Source organism: Spizellomyces punctatus (assembly GCF_000182565.1).
Source record: "Spizellomyces punctatus DAOM BR117 chromosome Unknown supercont1.2, whole genome shotgun sequence".
Classification (NCBI taxonomy): Eukaryota; Fungi; Chytridiomycota; class Chytridiomycetes; order Spizellomycetales; family Spizellomycetaceae; genus Spizellomyces; species Spizellomyces punctatus.
The window spans coordinates 264,454-282,537 of NW_015971538.1; the positions used below are offsets into that span (position 1 = coordinate 264,454).

At 49.3% G+C, this 18,084-nt stretch overlaps 7 protein-coding genes across 7 annotated transcripts; 2 read left to right on the forward strand and 5 right to left on the reverse strand.

Annotated features, from left to right (window-relative positions):
- Positions 1 to 128: 128 nt before the first annotated feature.
- SPPG_00967 (uncharacterized protein) lies at positions 129 to 2,436 on the reverse strand. Its single transcript, XM_016749293.1, has 9 exons — positions 2,086 to 2,436; positions 1,966 to 2,026; positions 1,160 to 1,906; positions 987 to 1,090; positions 741 to 924; positions 641 to 679; positions 480 to 576; positions 282 to 421; positions 129 to 197 (listed from the first exon to the last, which is right to left on the reverse strand). Exons 1-8 carry the CDS (start codon positions 2,394 to 2,396, stop codon positions 312 to 314), a joined length of 1,653 nt encoding a protein of 550 aa, XP_016611522.1. The 5' UTR covers positions 2,397 to 2,436; the 3' UTR covers positions 129 to 197; positions 282 to 311.
- A 73-nt stretch (positions 2,437 to 2,509) lies between these two features.
- Positions 2,510 to 4,116, forward strand: SPPG_00968 (uncharacterized protein). Its single transcript, XM_016749294.1, has 2 exons — positions 2,510 to 3,037; positions 3,102 to 4,116. The coding sequence occupies exons 1-2, from the start codon at positions 2,595 to 2,597 to the stop codon at positions 4,045 to 4,047; spliced, it is 1,389 nt and encodes a 462-aa protein (XP_016611523.1). The 5' UTR covers positions 2,510 to 2,594; the 3' UTR covers positions 4,048 to 4,116.
- On the reverse strand, positions 4,043 to 7,324 carry SPPG_00969 (uncharacterized protein). The gene is made up of 2 exons (XM_016749295.1): positions 4,503 to 7,324; positions 4,043 to 4,435 (listed from the first exon to the last, which is right to left on the reverse strand). The coding sequence occupies exons 1-2, from the start codon at positions 7,257 to 7,259 to the stop codon at positions 4,253 to 4,255; spliced, it is 2,940 nt and encodes a 979-aa protein (XP_016611524.1). The 5' UTR covers positions 7,260 to 7,324; the 3' UTR covers positions 4,043 to 4,252.
- A 9-nt stretch (positions 7,325 to 7,333) lies between these two features.
- SPPG_00970 (uncharacterized protein) lies at positions 7,334 to 9,430 on the reverse strand (the record flags this gene model as incomplete). The annotated part of the gene is made up of 11 exons (XM_016749296.1): positions 7,334 to 7,503; positions 7,566 to 7,692; positions 7,758 to 7,892; positions 7,951 to 8,046; positions 8,117 to 8,237; positions 8,306 to 8,427; positions 8,500 to 8,618; positions 8,684 to 8,750; positions 8,828 to 8,942; positions 9,008 to 9,156; positions 9,224 to 9,430. The coding sequence occupies 11 exons, from the start codon at positions 9,428 to 9,430 to the stop codon at positions 7,424 to 7,426; spliced, it is 1,338 nt and encodes a 445-aa protein (XP_016611525.1). The 3' UTR covers positions 7,334 to 7,423.
- Positions 9,431 to 10,828: 1,398 nt separating this feature from the next.
- Positions 10,829 to 14,140, reverse strand: SPPG_00971 (uncharacterized protein). The gene is made up of 3 exons (XM_016749297.1): positions 13,938 to 14,140; positions 12,771 to 13,883; positions 10,829 to 12,706 (listed from the first exon to the last, which is right to left on the reverse strand). The coding sequence occupies exons 1-3, from the start codon at positions 14,025 to 14,027 to the stop codon at positions 10,967 to 10,969; spliced, it is 2,943 nt and encodes a 980-aa protein (XP_016611526.1). The 5' UTR covers positions 14,028 to 14,140; the 3' UTR covers positions 10,829 to 10,966.
- A 112-nt stretch (positions 14,141 to 14,252) lies between these two features.
- Positions 14,253 to 16,319, forward strand: SPPG_00972 (uncharacterized protein). Its single transcript, XM_016749298.1, has 9 exons — positions 14,253 to 14,404; positions 14,465 to 14,553; positions 14,626 to 14,726; positions 14,790 to 14,865; positions 14,933 to 15,063; positions 15,124 to 15,366; positions 15,432 to 15,482; positions 15,540 to 15,921; positions 15,989 to 16,319. Exons 1-9 carry the CDS (start codon positions 14,331 to 14,333, stop codon positions 16,099 to 16,101), a joined length of 1,260 nt encoding a protein of 419 aa, XP_016611527.1. The 5' UTR covers positions 14,253 to 14,330; the 3' UTR covers positions 16,102 to 16,319.
- On the reverse strand, positions 16,102 to 18,062 carry SPPG_00973 (uncharacterized protein). Its single transcript, XM_016749299.1, has one exon. It carries the CDS (start codon positions 17,945 to 17,947, stop codon positions 16,391 to 16,393), a length of 1,557 nt encoding a protein of 518 aa, XP_016611528.1. The 5' UTR covers positions 17,948 to 18,062; the 3' UTR covers positions 16,102 to 16,390.
- Positions 18,063 to 18,084: the final 22 nt, after the last annotated feature.

Consider the following 18,084-nt stretch of genomic DNA (forward strand, 5'->3'; position numbering starts at 1 on the left):
ACGTAAATCCGGAATTACTACAAGATCAACATCCATTTTTGTAGTAAACTGCCAAGCTATTTCGATAAAATCGGGTCCATAATCAAAAACATATGCCCCGCCGCGCTGGCATGAATACTCATCTACATCCAACTTCCTAATTTCAAGATCTTAAAAGCTGCGCTCAATTTTAAAACGTTGCATATATACATGTCAATCTGCTTAAACAGTAGCATCCGCCCCGGGTTATAAAACACTCATTGATGAGCAATGTAAGCGTCAATGCGCGCAACGCAACCCACCAAATTCAGTCCCGCTCTGTTGATATTCACTTAGACAGGCATCAAGTCGCCATGGAAAGATTGGATCGCTCGATCCATGGTTTCCGAGCGATATAAATCAATGAGGTATTCTCTAACCTTGGCTTCCAGATGCTGGAGCTCTATTTGATCGAGGTGGCATGAGAAATACATCAGGATACTAAAAGGGCTTCAGATTACCTGGGCTTGACAGCATTTCCAGGCACCTCTTTGCTTCAATTTGAAACTGCGGTGTCCGGAGCTCATACCAGTACGGCTGGGGAGGGCGAACTTCATCCTGCAGTAATGCAATCTGCGTCGGCCAACGCACCAAAGACTGCCGCAAAGTGCAATAATCGTACCCAAAGTTGTTTCCATCTTTTAACAATCAATGTTTTCTCCTAAAACGGTATTTCAATCGGACGACAAGAATGAAGTGGCAGTGGATTCCGGATATCGTACCTGAATCTTCAACAGCTTTAGTTGATCTTCGACAAACATGAATGGAACGAGACCATCCAAAGGCACATCAAGTAGTCGTGGATCTAATCGATGTGATTCTCGAGCAACCCATTGACTCCCTAACATCCGTTCACTACGGGCCATAATGCTGGGGGCAGGCGCTGGATGGCGGGAGAGATGTGATCTGTAACAGTAACAGTGCATGTGAAAATGTGTGCCATTTGAATGCTCTTACTTAAATGTTACCTGCATTTCAAGTCCAGTGATTGAGCAAATATGGCTTTTGGTATACGACAGTCTGGATGTAGTTCTTCTTCCAAGGCTCTTTGTAAGGCTTCCGTCTTAGCCATCTAGATTATGAATGTGGCATATTAAACGAGGAAACATTACTGCACACTTAACATGCTGCGCCAAACTACCTGCCAAAGAGACGACGACAAGTCCTTGACGCTGTTATACACATCTGTGCCTTCACTTGTATTCTTGCTGCCAGCAAAGCTGACTGATGAAAGTGAAGATGTGGAAGAGGTCGTTGTGGACTCACGTAAGTCTGGCGCTGGTGAGGTCACAGTCCTTCGGGCTGCAAAAATACTTGAGTGACTGCCCTCTCCATGGTCTCTTGAATGGAGGTGACTTTTATTCGCTGAAGTTTTTGATTCATCGATAGTAAGAGGATATGTGTGTGCATAATCCTTAACCTCATCATCAGCTACGGGACCATGGAAGTTGCTTGTATCTCCATTTGAAGCATATTCTTCCAATCTCCTCAGATATAGGCAGGACGTAGAGTCGTCCATATCTGCGTCGAAGTGATGTTCGAGTGAAGAATCAAGTTTCATTCTGGACAAGGACGGTTCGTAGGTCACCTCTGGAACTGTCGGTTCGGTACCACTGATGACGGCCCGTTCCTTTATGTCTTCGTTGTCCACTGTTACCCAGCCTTGTGTTGACACTAATTGGCGTGACCCTTCTTTGCTTTCGGTGACTTTCCTCAGCTTCTTGCTTTTCCCAGATGGGGGTGGGACTCCGGATGGCCTATGTGGCTTACTCCGTGGCCCCCTGCTGGACGAATTTGAATCCCGCACCTTAGGCTTGGTCTGTGTCGGAATGCGGACATGTGATAGCAATGAAGATGGGGAACTAGCTTGCAATCCAGCCTTCGAAGCCTTTGAATAGAGCCGAATGAGAACGTTGTCTAGATAGCATCCATCACGTTCCGACGTACCACTAAGTCTTTGCGGGCTTTGGCAGATGGATGTGGGTAATAATTCCGGCGGTCGACACGCCTATAATTCTCGCAATGTGAGAGGGACTAGCCTTATAGTATGCTGAATTTCTCACTTACTGTACGGAGATTCCCTCAATGGATATTTTCTCCTGGTTTCTGTTCGACGCACGATGGCCTATATCTGATCGAGGTTGCCGGGATGAAAAATCTGCGTAATGCAATGGGTCTTGCTCCTTCTCATTGGTTAAACTTGTGCATTCGGGACCGCTGTAACGATGATGCGAACCGGTGACTTCAGCGCCTTCGCCAACAGTCCAGCACCGCCAAGTGGACGCTAGGCCATGAGGACGCATCGCAGGGTAGTGTCCCTGTTGGTCTCGACGGTTAAGAAGGTACCGATTATGATAGTTGTTATACAATGCCCACATAGAAGTAATTCTTCTGTGTTTGTAAGGAGATATGGTACTGGCTGCAATGACCCTAATATATTACTTGATGATCATGGTCCAAGGGAATTTTGGACCTAAGGGTCCGTGTAAATTGTCCGGTTAGATTGATATCTTCGCAAGGTATTTACATTTCAGTTAGTATCACAAGCACATATCCCCCATCATGCCTCGCTGGCAATGAGGACTTTTAATGTCTACGATCATGGCAACATTCTTGCTCATCAATCTGCCAGTGATTCGGTCTCACATCCGCCAAGTAATGCCGTCCCGAACCTGTTCGTGCCTCCAGGTAAAAGCATAACGCTTTTACCTCCAATTGGAACTCCACCTAGCCCTTCCCACCAAACCAGAGATGCGTCCATAGTGCAGCAACCCGAGGCACGCCCCGAATCCCTCAACCTTTCCCTTAGCAAACGGCAACCTCTTGACGTTACACTTCATCTCCCACAATCCGCGGTGGGAACGCAGGAGGTACAGTTACAAACGCTCTACGAACGCCTAGCCGAAAATGAGCGGTCTCAACGTGCCCTTGCTGTCGAGACGGCAAGACTGCATGGGCAGCTGAACGAAAGCTTTCGCTTTCATGACGGCATTCTGAGGGATGAAGTTCAGATGCGCAGGTGAATGACCCAAACCGGAGCGCTTTGAGGAGAAACCAAAGATCTGATTGATTAAATTACGCAGAGTTCTAGAGGATCACTTTCAGTTCCTTCGCTCCATCGTTCGGCATCTCCAGGACCAATTTTCCGTTATGTCTCAGCAACTGACCCTGGAACGCGAAGCTGCATTTCACAGTATCGAACTGACAAAAATCCGTGCAGAAGAGCATGAGCGTTTTGCTGAACTGATGCGCAAGCGAGGCGAAGAAGATGCCGAAAAGATCGCAATTTTAACCAATGAATTGATACTATCGAGGCGGGAGGTAGCGACGCTTCGCTCGGATATGGACGCACGAATAACTATGGCTAATGAGGAAATGAAGCGCTGCTCTGCTGGGCTTGAGAGAGTCGATGGAGATGGCACTCAGTGTAAGCACGAAATCGAAGCCATAAAGATCAGTGTTGGCCAGATGGATGCCCGAATCACCAATTCCCTCCAAAGAGCCGATGCAAACCTCGCGCAGGCATCCAAATCCCTTCACGATTACATTGCATCTACCCAATCCGCTGAAGAAGAACAACTAAAGAAAATGCGGGATGAGCTCTTGTCTCAATCTGCTCAGCAGGATCAATCCCACACGGCGGCTGAAGAATTGCGGCATCAAGAGCTCCGGGTGCAAATAGACCAACTCATGAAAACAGTTGGTGACCAACAGTCCACCATCGTAGGTCTGGAGCGTAAACTTCAGGAACAATTGGAAGCCAAAGTGAACTATGTCGAGAGCTCCTTCCGAGATATCGTTATGCATCAGAAGACAGTTCACGAGCAGGAGAGCCGGGAAATGTTGAAAGCAATACAAGCATTGCATTCTTTTGCCAGAGGGTCTAGAGAAGAAGAACGCAAAAATAGAGAAATGGTTAGGAAGGAGTTACTACAGGCGAAAATGGAGCTGCAAAGAGATGCTGAGGAAGCTCGACGAGACTTGGAAACGCAAATGAGAAGAATGACCAAACCGTTCATAGTGATTTGACATTTACAACGGATGTATTTAAGCAGAACAGAGTTGTCTGCCACATAAATGCTACTACATAATATTCACCACATCCGACATTGTCGGGAAGTATATTCCTTACCATTCAGCTGCTATGGCACCCAAGAGCCAGATAAATCCCCTACGCCTACACAGCCTTGATATATATACATAGACCGGTATCCCTAAAACTTTTCCCCTCAGCTCAGCTTACTGCCACTAAGTTCCTTGTAGAGCTGGCCATGCCGTCGGTACTTATAGATGTGATCGGCTCAGTACTCGTTTCGATCGCCGAAGCGGGTCTTGAATGGCCGCTCACGTTGGTATTGTGGGTGGCTACCGAAAACTTACGTTCCATTACAGCACAAAACTCTCTGCCCCAACAAAGCTGGAGAATGATATTCAAGCTTCAATAAAGCTTCACTTAAAATATCAGCTGTCAGATGGAAACCTACCAATTCGTCGATATCGATCTTTGGCGGAGTCAGCTCGACAATGCTGGCGGTAACTGTTAATGGTGCGACTTCAGGTCCTCGGGGTCCCTCGGATGAATATTGTCTTTTTCTGAGAAAAGCTAATTCGTCAAGACTTCCCCTCTTACGAGTTGGCTTGGACGAGCTTTGTGCACCATTATCGCGCGGCTGCGAACCCAACATGGCTGCACTGGAGTGAGAATTGACGTTGTGAAGCTGTCTCTTTCTCCTGGCGTCACGTTGAATCTGCGCTAAATGGCCCGTAGATGAAGCTCGCCGCTCCAGCCGATGGAGGGCCGAGCTCGTGACACTACTCGACACTGCGGAATATGAGGTCCCCGTTTCATCCGTTACCAGCATATCTTCTGTATTAGATTGCGGGTTTGAGCTCACGTCGTCGGCTGATGACTCCAGGCTATGTTGTTGCCCGTCTACTGGACGCCCAAGGCCAATATACTCTTTGATATCGGGTGCGACACTATCCCCACCAACATCACCAATCCTCATTGCACTTGCCCCCATCGGCAGTCCTGAGCTATCCGCTTCGATCGTATCTGCGATTCCCATGAAATGATTGATATCCAACGAAGTTAATCGGCGTTGTACGGGAGGCGACAGTGTTTTCATAAGTTTACTGGCATTTACTTCGGAGCCGCTTCCTCGCTGTGGTTCTGAAAACGCGCGCGGCCGATTTTTGTGCTCAATGTCTTCATGCTTATCGTTTTCTCCTAACCCTAATCGTGAGCTAGCTACAAGACTTCGCTCGAGCGAGGTCCGTGATTTCGCCGAAGCCTCCCGTCCCCGCTTCGGCCAAAATGTAGGCCGTTCCCCTGCCACGAACTGGTCAATGTCAAGACTTGCTGGGTCAATAGCCATGGCACTTGCTTGGGGGTTGGTAGAGTGACGGGCCTCGATAGCATTATCGATTTCTATGAAACTAACACGATACGATCTGTCCAAGGCGTTCATGCTCCTTACCAACGCATGTGATGGTGCGGACTTCGCTTGTAGCGGGTGTGTACCTGCAATGGTTGTTCGACCTTGTGGCGGAGAAGATGCCCCTATAGTCTCAAGCCCAGTAGACGCCGACGTGGCGTCGCCCGCCCCTAGCAGCATCTCGATATCTCTCTCTGTGTTTTCGTTTTCCGGAAGTATCTCCGTTGACTGCACAAGAGGGGTGCCGATATCGATGAACGCTCCAATGTCTTCCGCGGCACGGGTGTCATCTCTCAGGCAAAAAATCGGCGGTGTCTGCTCTCGCTTATGGCGCACGGAATCTGTAGTTAGCACTCTCTCCATACCGCCATCCAACACATTGGTGCGACTGCTGTCTCCGGCGACACCCAGTGGATATTTCAGGCTACCAGTCGAGTGCCATACTGATTTCTTCTGCGTATCTGGAGACGTCATGTCCTGCCCCGCTAGCAATGGCAAGGAATTGTTCAGTTTGTCTGCTGATTTTCGCTTGGGCATGAGTGGCTCCCCAATGAGGATCTTCGGAATAGGTGGGACTTGGTTCACCAGCAAATAATCATCTGCGTCAGTGAAAACACGGGGCAAACTTGCCAGAACGGACGCCGCTGGATTGGGATCCATCGACAAAACATCATCAATGTCCCTCGTTTCTTCTTCTGCAGGTGTAATAGTGGTGCTCGTAACAGGGGACTTCCGGTTAGGGGATACAGGAGAGGTTGCCGGCGAGTCTGGGCCATCCATTGGTGCAGTGCCGGTAATTCTTGCAGAGTGAAATCCAAGTCGATTCTTAACCCGAGGCTTCTCCATTCGTGTCGACGGTGAATGCTGGGACTGTGGAGGGTTTTCCGATGGCGATGCGCTTCCCAAGGCCAGCATATTATCGACATCAAAATCGTCAGTAGCTGCAGGAATATCTACTGTAAGCTTCGACCCAGTCCTTTCCCAGTTTTCACCGCTCCCAATCCCTGTTAATCTGTCAATATCCTCGCTAGCGGTGGTAAGAGTTTGAGGAAAATGGCTTTCGGGCAAAGAATTAGCAGGAGCAAGTGGTACTGGAGCTGCCAACCCGAGCGTGCTTCTTCCGATGGTTGGAAAGTTGTCTGCAAATGACATAGACGACCCTCCCAGGCCTGCTGATAGTTGGGCAGAATTCGGTCTTACAGTACTCAAGCGGAAGCCACTGGCCAAGCGGGTTGCCAAAGAATGGCGAGGAGTGGTAGATTGTTCCACCTTGCGGGCGTTTGCTGTCGTTAAGTCGTCAATGTCTCGTACGTTAAGTCGGTCGCCAGGGCCAGGGGAACGGAAACTGGAACTTCTAGTTACGACTCCAGATTTTTTTCCTTTAATTTTTTCCATAGCTGCGTCTGCCGCCTCCAAAATCGAATCAATGTCCTCGGCCTTGCTGACTATGTAAGGATAGGTGCTGGCGGGAGCGACCTGCTGCACTACCATTCTACCGTCATCTAGTCCCCAAGTGCTTCCAGAACGAGTTGGTTGAACTATTTCCACTACTGGAGTGACTTGAGTTCCACTTATTGTCGCTCCCCGCGCCCTACCTCGTCTTTGCCCGTCCGGCTTTGGTCTCTCATTTGTAGAAGCCCTCCCTTGAGATTTGTCTGTATCCGAAGCAGGAGGTTCTTCGGTCAATTTGCCGTCAGCTTCACCAGAACGAGCCCGAAGCGCGGCATTCCACAAGCTGTTATGCGATCGGCCCAACGGCTTATCGGACACTGAGCGAGGCCTCAGTGCCGGAGAATTCGACATGACACTGTATGATGGCTTCCCGGCAAAATGTATATGTTATATGGTTTTTGGATGTAACCAACTCATCTGCCGTTGTTGCAAGAGCGGAGCAAACCAAAGCAATGTTTTAAAAATGCTAAAAATAGATGCAATTCAAGCGCCAAAGCAATATGTGGAATTTTTGATCAGCTATAACGCGATTTCAATTTTATCAATAAATCAAGATCACTATCGGAAGGGTCGGTCGCAGTGTTCAGTAGCACATCTAAAATAGTAGAATTGAGAAGGTGTTTTCGTCTTTGCACACAACCACAACAACCAGCATACCGATGAATGCACTTATCAAATTAAAACCTTCACTGAACCTGGGAAGTTCCTGCGAAAGCGAGGCCACAATCTGCGCAAGTGGGGAACTGAATTCTTTTGGATATGGCGCTTCTATCGCCGATAGTATCTGTAAAATATACCTTTAGAGCCTCTGTCGCAACTGGCGACACGACCATCTAAAACGCAACTCACTGAAACAACAAAGTGTGTTCTGAGGGACTCATCTATGCTGCCGGTATGTTCTGAGATGTACTTCACAACCGGAACTGCGTACCCCACTTTCACCAAAAGGACCAAGTGATCAAGGATCTTTTGCTTAATTTCTATCTGCAATTACGGGGATGAGTTCTATCTTCAAAGGGAAGACGTTATCTCTCCAACGTACCATCATCAAGGGATCTTGTGATTCGTATCCGCCCTCAAGTAAGGTAATCCAGAAAGTTGTGGCATGCTCCCAAAGAAACGGATGCCTTATGACCATCTAAAAATCGCGGTAGAAGTACAGCGTCAGCATGTTGAGTAACGGGCGAAGGATGTATAGGCGCTCTTACTTCATCCACAAGATTGAATGCCGGAGGAACTTCCTCTCGTAGCATGGTCCACTCGTAAAAGCTACCATTGCTCAAGCAAGACGAGACCCAATGTAATAGTGCCATGGAGGTAATTTGTCGTCTAAACACAGTCGTGCGCCTTCAGCGACAGCTTGTCATCGGATGTGTCAAACTCGTATATTTACCTACTCTGTCGCCTGAAGAAATGCAGATATATGATCCTGCATTTGCGCCATGGATGTTATACGGTTCGTCAATGCGTCAAGACTCTTTAGTGCTTCCAAAGTGCTCTTGAAATCGTCGTCGTCACCCTGTCAACGGGAATAGAAGTATGTTGAGTCGATTATAACGCTTTCTCACGCTTAATAATAGAGTCTACTCACCACAGAGCCTCTTTTGCTGTCTTGATCTACGATGCTGACGGCGTAGGCCAGTAGCCACAGTGTTTCTTCCACATGTGCATTCGAACGACGAGGAACAAAGGTATCCGCGATCAGAGCATCTACATTACGGTGAGTGGATTGTATCTATAATCGTCTCCACTTCAAGTTGTCAAAAGGTACTCACTGAGAATTGCAGCGTCCCGAAGAAAGACAGGTGATGGTGGGTCATTTGAGTTATAATGCTTATATAACTACACTCCCACATAGCATTAGCAGTGCTACTTAATTTGAATCCGTCCCAAATGTCAAACGCAATTGCTTTCCCTACCTTAACAATATCTCCCCCACTCGGTTTGCTGTCCCGCTGAATGCCGATCAAAGCCTCGATCACATCAAGGGCCGTTATGCCGCTGAACTTGACACCTTCCGTCAGCATCAATACCCTTCAAATGCATGTCATCAGGTTGAGGTACCAAACTACATAATTACGTACAACAGCGTTGCTTACTCTTCTCGTTCTCCCAGACCCGCCGCCAACTCCTGCGATATTCGGTTAAGCATTTGCCCCCAATGAATTCCATTTTCCGTCTCTCGTGACAATCCAGTTAGGATCGCTTGCGTTATAAAGTAGTTGTGCACATTGTTGTAACATAGGGGCTGCCGATCTTGTGATTAGTTAGAGTGCTTTGAGGTGGAAAGAGCTTGTCCTCGAAGCTTCACTCACACCCAGGTTTGTGGCGACCCATTCCTTAATATTCGTGTCATTGGGATCATGTAGCTTTGACAATACATTCACCAGCTGATTACAATATTCTGTCGTTTCTGTGGCTACTAATGCCATCGCTGCAAACGGTGAAGAAAGCAGCGTAGAGATCAGTGTAGAGATCAGGACAAAGTTGGGCTCTGGTGGGGTTGCCCAGTTTGTTGGCATGGTAATCGCTTACCTGAGAGTCGCGCCAACAAGATGCCGATGAATATTTGTTCGGTCGTGAACCAGATGTCGCAGGAAAACGGCGCAATATCGAAGCCAAAGTCTCCGGTGTGTCAGTCTTGTTCATGTATCGACACAATCTTTGCGCATTTGCGCGGGAATGTGGCATGGAGAACCTCTCCAATGCTTTCAGTTTGATGCACTACTGATGAAGAAGGAGGGCCTTTCACCATGCCAGTTTCACAGAAGGGGAGTTTCGACAATCCAAAACTAACTTGTGCAGATTTTGGGACATATTCAAATCTCACACAGCTCAAGTAATGAAGGATTAGACAGAATCAGTGAGGAGACTTCCGATGCGCCTATCCATCGCATGAAGGACACTGCTCAAAGAGCAGATTGTGCTTCACAAACTGGTGTGTAGCACTTTCCGTCTTTCTAGACAATCATTTCAGTTCCATTGTTATCACGTTGTTTACTACGAGAGCTCATTTAAGTATTGCTGGGCGCTTACATCTCATTTGTTATAGATCACTTATCAGTTAGAAATTTAAGTCCATTTGGTTGACAATCATCATTATTGAGTGATCGCTTTCTTGTCCGTTTATAGTGTAGAGGTGACAGAAAATGGCACTAGCTACTACACCAGGGAATAAACTGGCGACAACCAACCCGGAAAAGCCAAGTAATTCCCTCCTTACAACCAACCAACTACTACTAGGCCCAATTACACATGCAATACATTACGGTTGTTCTAACCGGGTAACTAAGCCCACCACACGAGAGAAATCCTACTAAGCCCTTGATTCCGAAATTCTTAGTCGGAGGATGTTCAGATACTAATTAAACCAGAATTAGACTCGGAATACGCGTGGGAAAATACAAAGATAATGCATACCTGTGATCGTTGCAGCATAGTAGCAGCAGTGTTTGCAAGGGGTTATGTTGTTATTGTCGGGAGGGCGAGGTCCTCGGCACCAGAGCAGTATTCTCATGATGATGGACTTGAGAGTCGCGATGAGAAGAGTTGCACAGATGCTTTGAGAGTCGAGGGATAAAGAAACAAGAGGGAAGAGACAAAAGGCCCCCATTTTATAGACCTTTGGCATGCGCCTCACCGCAGTTTAAAAAAAAACAACATTACATGCATGCCACAACCGCTTTGGGCGATAGATGGGGGTGCTGATTATGCGATATGATTAACCGGATTAATCCGGATAATAATGAGTCTTAGTGCCATTTTCCATCACCTCCACTATATGATTTGGAAGGGCGATGCTGCGATACTTATGACCCCTGTCGGCAAGGACACTTAAAGTCATTACCCATTTAGCATTGTACGGGAAAAACACTTTCCTGCGTTCGTAAATAAAAGAAATAAAAGAAGCGATGCGAAATGGTGTCAAGGCATACCACAGAGGACAAAATGCGATGGGTATGATATAATTAGAACCGACAGAAGTGTTTGCAACCCAATTTTACTAATCCTCTCGTCTCACTAATCTAAACTGCACACCAGTCAGATTAATTCGTCTCCTATTTCCTCCTGACAGTTCTGGGTGCCTTAATCTTTCGCCCAGCCGATCCGCCCTGTGTATTCGCCTGTGTTCCCCCAGCACCCATCGAAAACAATGCCCCAGGTTGGGAAGCTCCAAAGCTGAATCCGTTCTGGGGAGGGGCCGCAGCTCCAAAGGTAAAAGAGGAGCCCGTTGGTGTTGTCGCTTGTTGTTGTTGTTGTTGTTGTTGCGGTTGTGGTTGTTGTGCCGGTTGTCCGCCGGCTCCAAAGCTGAACTGGAAACCACCTGCTTGAGGTGTACCCCCGCCAGCATTTGAGCCAGGAGTACCTCCAAACGAAAAGCCAAATCCACCTGCTCTACCCGCCTGAGGCGTACCAAAGGAAGGCGTTGACGGTGGTCCGGCAGACGGATTCTGAGGTGCAGGAGATGCAGCGGGAGCGCCACCACCAAACTTAAAAGTACTTTGTCCGCCAAAGTTTGATTGATTGGCTCCCCCAATGGCTGAGCTGAATGGTGCAGAGGGCGTACTCGGAGCCGGTGCAGTGGGATTTGGGGCAGTTTGTCCGGTCGCTCCAAACGCAAAGGATGGTTGTGCACCGCTGCCGACGCCAAAGGCGGGGGCAGGCGTAGTCGGTGTAGACGCTGCGGTTGAGGAATTGGTGCCGAAGCCGCCAAATGCCGGTGCTGACGACTGCGGTGTGACGGTAGTATTTGCGCCAAAGCCACCAAAGGCGGGTGTCGTAGGTGCAGGAGTTGGTGCGGCGACTTGCGTTCCGAATCCGCCAAAAGCAGGCGCCGCTGATGTAGGGGCAGAGGCGGACGTCTGTGGCTTAGCACCAAACCCGCCAAAAGTAGGTGCCGCGGAGGTAGGGGCAGTGGTCGCCGAACCCTCCGGTTTTCCTCCAAACCCTGCAAAACCCGGTGTGGAAGGGACCGGTGAAGCCGCCGCGGGAATCTGAGACGTCGCTCCAAAGCCGCCGAAGGTAGTGCCCGAAGGGGTAGACGCCGCGGGGTTAGCCGCAGCAGTAGCGTCGGTTTTACCGCCCAAGTGGCCAAATGACGGTGCACCAGGTGTAGGAGTAGACACCGTTGTTTGTGTGCTCCCTCCAAAGCCTGCAAATGCCGGCGCACTCGATTTCGCAACTGATGTGCTACTACCCGTAAACGAGAATGAAGGAGTTGAAGTCGTTGTCGTGGTGGGTGCTGTAACGCCAGCAGAGGGGGCAAAGGAGAGAGTGGGGGCAGTGGTCGTGGGAGGATTTCCTGTACCTCCAAATGAGAAAGGCGTTCCGGCTGGAGTAGACGTTGAGGGAGCAGAGGTTGCCACAGGAGGTGCACCTCCAAATGAAAACGAGGTTGGGGCGGCAGAGGCCGGAGGAGCTGCTGACGTGACGGCAGGAGCGCCTCCGAAAGCGGGAATGCTAATAGTCGTCGCCGATGTGGAAGCGGTTGGTGCTTCGGTCGAAGCAGGCGCTGCGGTAAATGAAAACGCCGGAGCGGTCGTTGTCGGGGCGGAAGTCGCTGTACCAGAAGTGCTTCCAAACAATGAGCTGGCCGCACTCGTGGCTGGTGTGGGACCTGGCAGGCTGCTTCCGCCGAAAGTAAAGGAAGCCGGTGCAGCAGCGGTTGTCCCAGCCACGGCAGTCGTACCTTGAGCTTGGCCTCCAGTGAAAGGTGCCGCGGCAGGTGCGGACCCGTTTGACTGGATGTCTCTGGCTGTCTGCTGCACCTCACCACTAGCATTTTTGGCCTCTAACTTCTGATAGCATAGCAAATGTTAAATGGATGACACAAAGGGAAGAAAATCCATATTTTGTAACTACCTGTCTCTCGGCTTCCTGTTGACGTTTAAGTTCCTCCGCTTTCCGTTGTTCCTCCATCTTTCGTTGTTCCTCAGCGGCCTTACGTTGCTGCTCAGCCTTTCTCTCTTCTTCCAACTTTCGTTGTTCCTCAGCGGCCTTACGTTGCTGCTCAGCCTTTCTCTCTTCTTCCAACTTTCGTTGTTCCTCCAATTTTTTCTGTTCCTCCAGCCGTCTCTGCTGTTCCTGTCTTTTCCGCTCTTCCTCTTCTCGCTTCTTCCGTTCCTCATCAGCCTTTCGCTGTTCTTCCAACCGCCTGGCTTCTTCTGCCAATCTCTCTGCTTCTCGTTTCGCTTCCTCCTGCTCTTTGTATGCTCTCTCCGAATTCTCCATGATCTGCTGCGCCACTTCATGTGTTTTGTTGTGATCTACAGGTGGCATGCGGGAAATGAGCCATCTTAGGTTATTGTTTGCATTCGGCCGGCTGGATTTCAGCTTGATACGGGAGCGTGGTGTCTTTGCACGGGGAGAGCCGTTGCGCGTAACTGGTGATAACTGGACAGATGGGCTGTACTGAACGGTTTCCACCTGACGACGCTTAGCAGGTGTAGGTGACGATTTTGGATCTTGATGGCGCTCTTCTCGGTCTACATCGTCAATGGCACGTTTAGAACCTGCTACCGTACTCTCATCCCGAGTAAGACTGTCGATGGGGATACGTTTTGGAGTTCCTGGTTTCATTGTTGGTCGGATACCTAGCCGACGACTGGCACTGGTGATCCAACCGTCTTCTGGCCTCAATTCTTCCATGACTTTAAGCTCCCAGGGGGACGGACGGTTAGGTGTTTCTGGGGCGTTATTCGGTGTATGGTGTCGCGAAGCGACCTTTGGTGTTGCTCGAACTGGAGTGTTATACACCTGGGTATTGGATCTGGGTTGAGGTGCTGGAGAACCGCTATGCCGATTCCCAAGCTCAAATAGACTTGCATTGCTATTATGTACCACACTAGAGCCGTAATCGCGGGTTGGACTGCCACTATGATCTGTGCTTTGGTTATGCGGGGGAGATCTTGCCCATCGGGGCGAGGGCGCTCGAACTTGCCGCTCTTGTAGAGGTGGACTCTCCAGTATAGATGTCTGCAAAAAACGGTGAGCATAGGTACTACCACCCAGAGAGTCTGGCACACCAACCTCCATCGCCACCGTCTCCGTCGTAGATTCGGACTTTTCCGTTTCTGTACTTGACCCCGCGACCCAATATCTCACGAGTCTCCTCAACATGATGTTCCTCAACAACTGCAATCAAGAACGACCGGGTGATCCACAAAAATGCCTTGGCCACAATAAGCCGATGCCTGAATATCCGCAACCCAATTCCGTGCAGCAAAATCAAGAGAGCGACGACCAAACGAACTGCTGCCCGCGCGCGAATTTCATTTCTTTTACGAGGGGTTCGATTCCCGCTGGCTGCAAAACAAAAATTCTTTTTTGCAAATTCGGCCATTTCCGGCAGAGTCACGAACTGTTTGGATTTGCTTTCCTCCACCAACAAACCATCCGTCGCACATCACCCGATCCATCAAAATGGCCTCCGCTCTCAGGTTCAACGCTGCAAAGATTGCGCGCGCCGCAAAGCCTGCTCGCATCGCCGGTGTGAGGTGAGCCCTGCGACCATTTTCTAGTGTTTTGTAGTAAAGGATTGACCATGTGGGTTTTAGGAACTTTTCCCGATCGGCAGTTGCTCTCGAGCGCAGCGTGTCCTCTCTTTACACCTTTACCGAGGAGGAGGAGATGATGCGTGAAGCAGGTTCGTCACCTGTTTTCCCGTCTTTACCATTCCCATAACTGAAATTTGGCGATTTTATGTTGTGTATAATAGTGGCAAAGTTTGCCCGGGAGCAGGTTAAGCCCAAAGTTCACGAGATGGACGAGAAGGAGATGATGGACAAGTCTGTCTTCACCGGGCTTTTCGAGCAGGGGGTGAGACATGTTTGCATTGGGTAGGAGAGATCATGGCAGAGAGTGACCCTTGTCAATTTTTAGCTGATGGGTGTTGAGACTCCAGCCGAGTTGGGTGGCACTGGCGGTTCCTTCATGTCCGCTATCTTGGTTGTCGAGGGTAAGGCTCGTCGCTACCACTTGTGTTATTTGACACTGGTCTGATTTGTGATGCAAATCATGTACAGAACTCGCCAAGGTTGATGCCTCAGTTAGTGTTGCCTGCGACGTGCAAAACACCCTGGTTAACACCTTGGTCAGAACTTATGGTACTGACGCCCAGAAGGAGAACTACCTGACTCGTCTCGCCACCGACACGGTAAGTAGTCCGTTCTATTCCCTTTCCACTCGCATCGGTGTCTAATCTCTATCTCACTAGGTCGGATGCTTCTGTCTCTCCGAGGCCGAATCCGGAAGTGACGCCTTTGCGCTCAAGACCGTCGCGAAAAAGGACGGCAACAAGTACATCCTTAACGGCTCCAAGATGTGGATCACCAACTCGTACGAGGCAGATATCTTCTTGGTCTTTGCCAACGTGGCTCCTGAGAAGGGATACAAAGGTATCACCTGCTTCATTGTGGAAAAGAACATGGGTGTGAAGATTGCCAAGAAGGAGATTAAGGTATTTGATGACTCTCCTTTGAAGGACTCCTGTGCCTATGATTCACCGATATTGATTCTGTATAGCTTGGTATTCGGGCATCTTCTACCTGCGTCTTGTCTTTTGACGATGTTGAGGTAACCTTGACGCCTTCTTTCTTTAACGTGTTACTAGGTTGCTCATACCGCCTTTAGGTTCCCGCTGAGAATGTGCTTGGCGAGGTAGGCAAGGGCTACAAATATGCCATCGAGATTCTCAACGAAGGACGTGTGGGTATTGCCGCCCAAATGATCGGTATTGCCCAAGGCGCTGTGGATGAAGCGCTGCCCTACATGTATCAACGGAAACAGTTCGGCACCCCAATTGCGGAATTCCAAGGTGTTCAGCATCAAGTCGCTCAGATTGCAACCGAGATCGAGGCCGCCAGGTTGTTGACGTACAATGCGGCTAGGTTGAAGGAGGAGGGACGGTCGTTTGTCAAGGAGGCTGCTATGGCCAAGCTGTATGCCTCCCAGATCGCGGAAAAGGCTGCGAGCAAGGCCATTGAATGGGCCGGTGGTGTTGGGTTCACCAGGGGTGAGTTTTGCGAATTCATTGTATATCCACTGGCAGTGCCCCTCTTATATGTTGGTTACTTTTATAGAATTCCCTCTTGAGAAATTCTACCGTGACGCCAAGATTGGAGCCATCTACGAGGGAACTTCCAACATCCAGCTCCAGACTATTGCAAAGCTGTTGAAGCAAAACTACGTGTAGATCAGATTGTCACGAATACAGACAATCAGTTTATTTTGAGATGTCGTTAGCAACGTATGGGTTCTCATGTTTCTTTTGTTTCTTGTTTGTCTCCTCATTTCACTAGCATGAGACCTATGTAGAATAGACAGTTTGTTTAGCGGGTACAATAGCACATTGGAAGGGAGTCGAAGTCCACACATGTCGAGTTGACAATTATAATGTTGGTCTGTTTCAGGTATCAAATTGTCACTAGGATCCAAGAAGAACAAAGACGGGGACCAGCTAACCAGCACAGTAACATTCTCGACTATTCATGACCATGCAATGCCGCAATCAATGCAGCTCCTTCCCCACTTCCATCTCTCGCTTGTTCTAACACAATATTCTCCGCCATGATCCCCAACAACTCTCTCAGGGCATCTCTCATCCTATTTGCAAAATGCGGGTAATGCTGAAAGACGCTTCCATCAACAGCAACAGTACATGCATCCAACCGATTCATTTTCGTCACAATGGCAGCTACACCAGCTGCACTCAACCTCGCCGCACGAATGCCAACCAGCTCACAAACGTGCTTGACGATACGACGGTCTTGCACGGTTGTCGCCTGTAGACCTAAAATGTCTTCCAAAACTGCTTTGGTATCCGATAATTCCAGAGAATGGTCGCGCTCAATTCGGGACATGTAAGCCGTTTCGAATTGATAGGGTGTCGTCAATGTTTGCGATGAACGGCCTTTAAACAGTTCACCGGTAGAAATGAGGTCCAAAAGGACATGCCGCACAATCTCCCCCAAATACATTCCCGAAATCATTTTCTCAAAGATTTGTTTTCGCGGATTCGTGGACGCTCGATCGAGGTCGCGATCAAAAGAGGTGATGGGTAAAACGGAGGCCTCATCGTATGCCCCCCACTCGGTATTGATTACCATTTCCTTCGTGGGCGGGATGGGACCCGTCCATTTGGGTATTTCTTCAATACGCTCAACATAGGCGGCATTTGTCCCTGTGCCAAAAATGACGCCAACGTACGTTTGGGGATCGCGGTAGGCGTGGGAAATGAGGGTCCCGACGGTGTCATTAACGAGCGCGGTAACTTTGATGTTTATATGGGCCTTTTTGAGCGCTTTGTTGAGAAGTTCTACGACGTCGGCTTTGAGAACGCCAGTGGCAGAAAAGCCCTTGTTCCATTGCATGAGGGTGCCAGAGTTGATGGCATGTTGTTCGATGGGGAAGGAAAAGGTAAATCCGAGACTGCGCGGTTCGCTTGGATTGAGGCCAAGTTCCTGAAGAAATTTGCCGATGCATTCTGCAAAAAAGTCAAAGAGAGCTTCGCCTGTACCGGTTTTCAGCTCATCAGAGACAATGTGTTTGGTCTGACGGACGCGGGTCTGGCCCTGTCCTTCAAGAGTTACGAGACAAACTCGGAAATTGGAACCGCCCAGATCGAGGGCAAAGAATGACCCAGTCTCGAACCCTGTAGGGCGGGAGATGACATAGGAAGGAATCATTTTGAGGGTATGCCCATCTTGTGCAAGACCTTTCTTCATTTCATTGACAAGATGGCGAACCATGGTTTGCAGACGATGCGAGGAGACTGTGAACTCTCGTTCGAGGCGGGGGAGAGTTCCTTCTGCTGCCACAAACGACGGGACGTTCCATGACTGTCGTCTGATGGCTGGGAGCGCATCTGGTGAAGTAATTGGGGATGCATCCGGGTGATGTACCGAGTCGCGTGGTGGTGTGGTGTCCTTTGAATGTTGAGTCTTTGCACCCGTCCACGCGGAGATAAAGTACTGGACGGCAGCCGTGAGCGCGACGCCGGTTGTCAGGCCGAAAATGAAAAGAGGCGTGTCAAGGTCCATTCTTTTGACGAGAGGATGAGAGTCAACCAACAAGCACGCAAAAGCTACAAGCTCAAAGATGAAGCAGAGCCCAAAGAAAACAAAAGCCGGCGATGACAAGGATGTCCAAAAGAGCACAAGCGCATCGATAGCCTCAA